Source organism: Dendrobates tinctorius, unplaced genomic scaffold (genome assembly GCF_039654945.1).
Source record: "Dendrobates tinctorius isolate UK_male_01 unplaced genomic scaffold, ASM3965494v1 ptg000014l, whole genome shotgun sequence".
NCBI classification, from domain to species: Eukaryota; Metazoa; Chordata; class Amphibia; order Anura; family Dendrobatidae; genus Dendrobates; species Dendrobates tinctorius.
This window is the reverse complement of record NW_027361682.1, coordinates 9,388,066-9,394,804: the sequence shown is the minus strand read 5'-3', so window position 1 is coordinate 9,394,804 and position 6,739 is coordinate 9,388,066. Positions and strand designations below refer to the sequence as shown.

The window sequence follows — 6,739 nt, the reverse complement described above, 5'->3', positions numbered from 1 at the left end:
TCTAATCCTATCCTGTGATACTGGGCTGTGTATCTAATCCTATCATGTGTGATACTGTCTGCTGATCTGTGTATCTAATCCCCTGTCCTGTGTGATACTGACTGCTGAGCTGTGTATCTAATCCTATCATGTATGATACTGTCTGCTGTGCTGTGTATCTAATCCTATCTTGTGTGATACTGTCTGCTGAGCTGTTTATCTATTCCTATCATGTGTGATACTGACTGCTGAGCTGTGTATCTAATCCTATCATGTGTGATACTGACTGCTGAGCTGTGTACCTAATCCTATCATGTGATAATGTCTGCTGATCTGTGTATCTAATCCTATCCTGTGTGATACTGTCTCCTGAGCTGTGTATCTAATCCTATCCTGTTATACTGGGCTGTGTATCTAATCCTATCATGTGTGATACTGTCTGCTGATCTGTGTATCTAATCCCCTATCCTGTGTGATACTGACTGCTGAGCTATGTATCTAATCCTATCCTGTGTGATACTGTGTGCTGAGCTTTGTATCTAATCCTATCATGTATGATACTGACTGCTGAGCTGTGTATCTAATCCTATCATGTGTGATACTGTCTGCTGATCTGTGCATGTAAACCCCTATCCTGTATATTATTGTCTGCTGAGCTGTGTATCTAATCCTATCATGTGTGATACTGACTGCTGAGCTGTGTATCTAATCCTATCATGTGTGATACTGACTGCTGAGCCGTGTATCTAATCCTATCATGTGATACTGTCTGCTGATCTGCGTATATAATCCTATCCTGTGTGTTACTGGGCTCCCCCTGCATTCTGTGTCAGAGGGTTCACGCCTAGTCTATATTTGGATGTGACGGTCAGTTTTTTAAAATTTGTGTCAGAGGGTGATCTGTGTCAGCACGGTAATAAATTGTGTTATTTCCAGCTTTACAGAAGGACGATAACACCATAGAAATGATAAGAATAATAGGCCTCAGTTACCACAACTGTCTACAAGGAAAACTGTTGCTCATAGCAACCAATCACAGCTCAGCTTCTTTTAAACAGCTCTGGTGTAAAGATGCTTAGTGATTGGTTGCTATGTGGAGTGGGCGTGGCTGATACACACACTTTTATATATATAATTTGTTTACCCATATGTTAAAATGACTGATGTAACATGAACGACAAAAACTGACACACTAATGAAACGAAAACACTGATGACACACGTAAGCATTTTTTGAGTATGTGAACCAACACAGGAGTCTGAAGAAGGCCTTAGGGATTTATTTGCTTGCTGCATCCCCACAAGTTGTGCTGTTATAAGGGAAGTGATGATTTTGAATTTATTCTGTTTTCTCATTTTCCCATCAGCTTCAAGAGCTTCCTCCTATAACATTCTTAGCCTGTTAACAAAAGTTTAAACTACAGAGGTAACTTTGGAGCACATTTAATAATGTACAGGAGTCACTTCCGCCTGTACTATGGGCTAACAGAGTGAAGAATTTCCCATGTGTTTTGCTGCTGACAGGACTAAGAAAACGGATTAACTAGTTAAACCATCACTTTTCCACTGTAATTATCCCTTGACTATTTGTATAAAAATCCCTACCAGATCTCCATCAACTCTTCAGATTCTATGGTAATATCATAACATGTAAAGAACAAAGCTCAAAACACCAAGATACAGGATTTCAAACCAGATGTTTAATAATGATTGACAAGAAGCTTGAAAGGGTTTGTCCAATGACTATCTGTACTACTTTGTGGGGAGACGCTACTGCACGTAATTGGGATAGTTGCCGAGGCAGTTATTTGATTCTAAACTGGAATTAATCAATGGTGTACTGCCAATGGAGGCATAATATGTGGCCACTTCAGAACCTCTGATCTGGAAAGAAGGTCAAACAGCCATGCCCTTACCCGGTGTCCCAAATTCAATGGTATTTGCAATTACAAAATACAGATAAAATTAAACACAATGGTGGAGCTCTACCATTCACCTGGTGCGCCTCAGTTCTGGCTCAGCAGACAGAGACTGCTACTCAGAGCTTCTTTTCATATGCAGCACAGGCTGGAAAAGTGCAAAGTAGAAAAGGAAGTTGGTGAATAATTTTTGGGGGGCAGTACAATTTTCTGTGCATGGAGAGGCACCATGTTGTGTCGAGGTGCACTGTGGGACAACCTTACTGAATTAAGGGGCCCTTTTTGAAAGCATCATATTGCATTTGGTGAGCACATCACACTGCATTGAGACACATATTGGTAGCCTCATACTATATTTGTGGGAACTGTGAGGGTATCACGCTGTTTTGGAGGGATGGTAGTGGCATCATACTATATTGGTGGAAATATAGAGGGCATTATACTGTAATGGAGGCTGTACTGGGGGCCCGACACTGTAATGAGAGCTTGAACCAGAAGAGAACACAAAACTTAAGATCAAAAGAAGAGTGTCTACTGACATTTACCTCTATCTTATACATCGGTCCCTGTAGGACACTCTAAAAAACTCCTCACACAGCTCTGTCTCCCTCCCTTCTCCTTTTTCAAATGAAGTACTGTATGATTTACTTTGGTGTTTACATAATGGAACCATATGTACCCATCTCCAATATACCTGGTGGTTCGGTGTTTAATCATATGTATTGTATTTAATGTGTAATATAATATATTGTAATTTTTCTGGTCATTACAAGTGCGGGCACCTCTTTGTAGTGCTATCTTCACTCATAATAATAAAGGTATTTTAGCCTTTCACTTATGTTGCACATGTTCCTTTTGGATCAAGTCATTTTCTGATTGGTCTACCATTCATCTGTTTAGCAGATATATATCACATACTCCTTAAGTGGTGTAATTAACTATTTCTAGTTGATGTATATCAATTGCTATGTACTCTATATACTGTATTGAGAGCATAGTAGTGGCACCATACTTTATTGAGAAACGCTGTAGTGGAATCATGCTGTATTATAATCCATTAGTGAGAATCATGTGTGTGAGGGGCAAATAATGTATGTGCGGTTTATAAAAATCATGGTCTCCTATGTACTCCAGCCCCAGATTGGTTTTCACAGAGCTGAAAATTGCTTTTCACTTGTGTTCATTCTCTGATGATGTCTAGGAACAATGTTTCCCATTAAAACATTTTCCACATTCTTAACAAGAAAATGGTTTCCCCCCTGTGTGCATTCTCTGATGTTCAACAAGATTTCTTTTCCAAGCAAAACATTTCCCGCATTCTGTACATGAAAATGGCTTCTCCCCTGTGTGAATTCTCTGATGTTTATCAAGTTTGGATTTCTCCTTAGGTTTCCCACATTGTGAACTTGAAAATGCTTTATCATATGTTTGAATTCCCTGAGGAGTAACATTTGTTTTCTGATCAAAACATTTTCCACATACAGTACATGAAAATGGTATCTCCCCAGTGTGAATCCTCTCACGTGTCTCAAGTTTGGATTTCTTATAACATTTCTCACAATCTAAACAAAATGGCTTCTCTCCTGTGTTAATTTCCTGATCTGCAACAAGTTTGTATTTCTCACTAGGTCTCCCACATTCTATACTTGAAAATGTTTTATCATCTGTGTGAGTTCTCTGATGTTTATCAAGTTTGGATTTTTTCTTATAACATTTCCCACAATCTAAACAAGAAAATGACTTCTCTCCCGTGTTAATTTCCTGATCTGTAACAAGTTTGGCTTTTTCGCTAAGTTTCTCACATTCTGAACTTGAAAATGCTTTAACATCTGTATGAATTCTCTGATGTGTATCAAGTTTGGATTTCTTATTATAACATTTCCCGCAGTCTAAACATGAAAATGGCTTCTCTTGCATGGTAATTTCCTGATCTGTGACAATTTTGGATTTGTCACTAGGTTTTGAACTTCCAAATGCTTTTTCATCTGAGTGAATTCTCTCATGTTTATCAAGTCTGGATTTTTTATTATAGCATTTCCCGCAATCTAAACAAGAAAATGGCTTCTCTCCTGTGTTACATTCCTGATCTGTAACAAGTTTGGATTTCTCACTAGGTTTCCCACATTCTATACCTGAAAATGCTTTATCATCTGTGTGTATTCTCTGATGTTTATCAAGTTTGGATTTTTTCTTATAACATTTCCCACAATATAAACAAGAAAATGACTTCTCTCCCGTGTTAATTTCCTGTTCTGTAACAAGTTTGGCTTTTTCGCTTGGTTTCCCACATTCTGAACTTGAAAATGCTTTATCATCTATATGAATTCTCTGATGTGTATCAAGTTTGTATTTCTTATTATAACATTTCCCAGAGTCTGAACATGAAAATGGCTTATCTCCCATGATAATTTCCTGTGTAGCAAGTTTGGATTTCTCACTAGGTTGCCCACATTCTGAACTTGAATATGTTTTATCATCTGTGTGAATTCTCTGATGTGTATCAAGTTTAAATTTCTTATTATAACATTTCCCACAATCTAAACATGAAAATGGCTTCTTTCCCGTAATAATTTCGTGATCTATTACAAGTTTGGATTTATCTGTAGGCTTCCCACATTCTGAACTTGAAAATGCTTTATCATCTGTGTGAATTATCTGATGTTTATCAAGTTTGGATTTTTTATTATAACATTTCCCACACTCTGAACATAAAAATAGCTTCTCTGCCGTGTTACTTTCCTCATCTGTGACAAGCTTGGCTTTTTCGCTAGGTTTCCTACATTCTGAACTTGAAAATGCTTTATCACCTGTGTGAATTCTTTGATGTTTCACAAGAGTTGTTTTCTGCGCAAAACATTTCCCACATTCTGTACATGAAAATGGCTTCTCCCCTGTGTGAATTCTCTGATGTGTAACAAGTGTTTGTTTCCAATTAAAACATTTCCCACATTCTGTACATGAAAATGGCTTCTCCCCTGTGTGAATTCTCTGATGTGTAACAAGATTTTGTTTCCAATTAAAACATTTCCCACATTCTGTACATGAAAATGGCTTCTCCCCTGTGTGAATTCTCTGATGTGTAACAAGTGTTTGTTTCCAATTAAAACATTTCCCACATTCTGTACATGAAAATGGCTTCTCCCCTGTGTGAATTCTCTGATGTGTAACAAGTGTTTGTTTCCAATTAAAACATTTCCCACATTCTGTACATGAAAATGGCTTCTCCCCTGTGTGAATTCTCTGATGTGTAACAAGATTTGATTTATGTTTAAATAATTTCCCACAATCTGAACATGGAATTAGATTTTCGCCTGTGTGCATTCTCTGATGTCTAACAACACTATGTTTCCAATTAAAACATTTCCCACATTCTGTACAAGAAAATGGCTTTTCCCCTGTGTGATTTCTCTGATGTATAACAAGTTTGGATTTCTTATTATAGCGTTTGCCACAGTCTGAACATGAAACTGGCACATCTGATGTGTTAGTTCCCTGATTTGTAGCAGGTATGGATTTCTCACGTTCTGAACTTGAAAATGCTTTATCATCTGTGTGAATTCTCTGATGTTTATCAAGTTTGGATGTTTTATTATAACATTTCCCGCAGTCTGAACAAGAAAATGGCTTCTCTCCCATGCTAATTTCCTGATCTGTAACAGGTTTGGCTTTTTCGCTAGGATTCCCCCGTTCTGAACTTGAAAATGCTTTATCATCTGTGTGAATTCTCCAATGTGTATCTAGTTTAAATTTCTTATTATAACATTTCCCACAATCTGAACATGAAAATGGCTTCTTTCCCGTGATAATTTCCTGATCTGTAACATGTTTGGATTTCTCATCAGGTTTCCCACATTCTGAACTTGAAAATGCTTTATCATCTGTGTGAATTCTTTGATGTTTATCAAGTTTGGATTTTTTATTATAACATTTCCCACAGTCTGAACAAGAAAATGACTTCTCTCCCATGCTAATTTCCTGATCTGTAACAGGTTTCGATCTCTCACTAGGTTTCCCACATTCTGAACTTAAAAATGGTTTATCCACTATGTTCTTGTTATAACGTTTTCCACAGTCTGAACAGGAAAATGGCTTCTTTTGCGTGTTAATTCCCTGATCTATAACAAGTTTGGATTTCTCGCTTTGTTTGCCACATTCTGAACTTGAAAATTTTATATCTCCTACATGAATTCTTTGATGTGTAACAATATTTGCTTTCCGATTAAAACATTTCCCATATTCTGAACATGAACATGGTTTCTCCCCTATATGAGTAATTTCATGTTCAGCAACCCTTATGTGACATTTGTTTTGCATATTGGTCTTTGCTGAAGCAGAAGAAAAGACCTGTTGAGAAGGTGACAATTTTTTCCTGAGAAGTGCCTGAGGTGTATCTGGGATAATGGCGCTTTCTTCACATGTATTTGTGACACCATTTTCATCTGTAAATATCAGATATCCCTCTGAGTTCCTTGTACAGTCATCTGCCAAGAATAAAACTTATTTTATTATTTTTAAATAAAAATGCATTGAAAATAAGTTAATTTATATTATATGCTTCATAACATTTCCATACAAATTGCAATGCAATTCAATTCAATTATCAACTGACACAAGCAGTAGTTCACAAAGATGGGATTAATTGAGTATGATGATATGTTACCGGTTTACGCTTTTTCAGTTATTTCCATTTCTGTTGAACCTATCTTCCCCAAAGGGTAATATTTCATTGTGCCTTTTACCAATTGTTTTGAGTGCCAGGCATGCCACTCCCCACAAAGTGAAATGTTACTCTTAGATCCCAGTCAGAAGCCTCTCATGCAGCCAAATCAGATTTCATGCTGT

General features: G+C 37.2%; 1 protein-coding gene across 4 annotated transcripts in view; it reads right to left on the bottom strand.

Annotated features, from left to right (window-relative positions):
- Window positions 1–1,656: 1,656 nt before the first annotated feature.
- The window catches only part of LOC141070992 (uncharacterized), a 131,081-nt gene continuing 125,998 nt past the window's right edge, over window positions 1,657–6,739 (bottom strand). For all 4 annotated transcript variants that reach the window (XM_073559591.1, XM_073559589.1, XM_073559592.1 and 1 more), the window contains exon 7: window positions 1,657–6,378. In XM_073559591.1, the coding sequence (XP_073415692.1) occupies window positions 3,134–6,378 (3,245 nt within the window). In that variant the 3' untranslated portion in view covers window positions 1,657–3,133. The remainder of the gene's footprint in view (window positions 6,379–6,739) is intronic.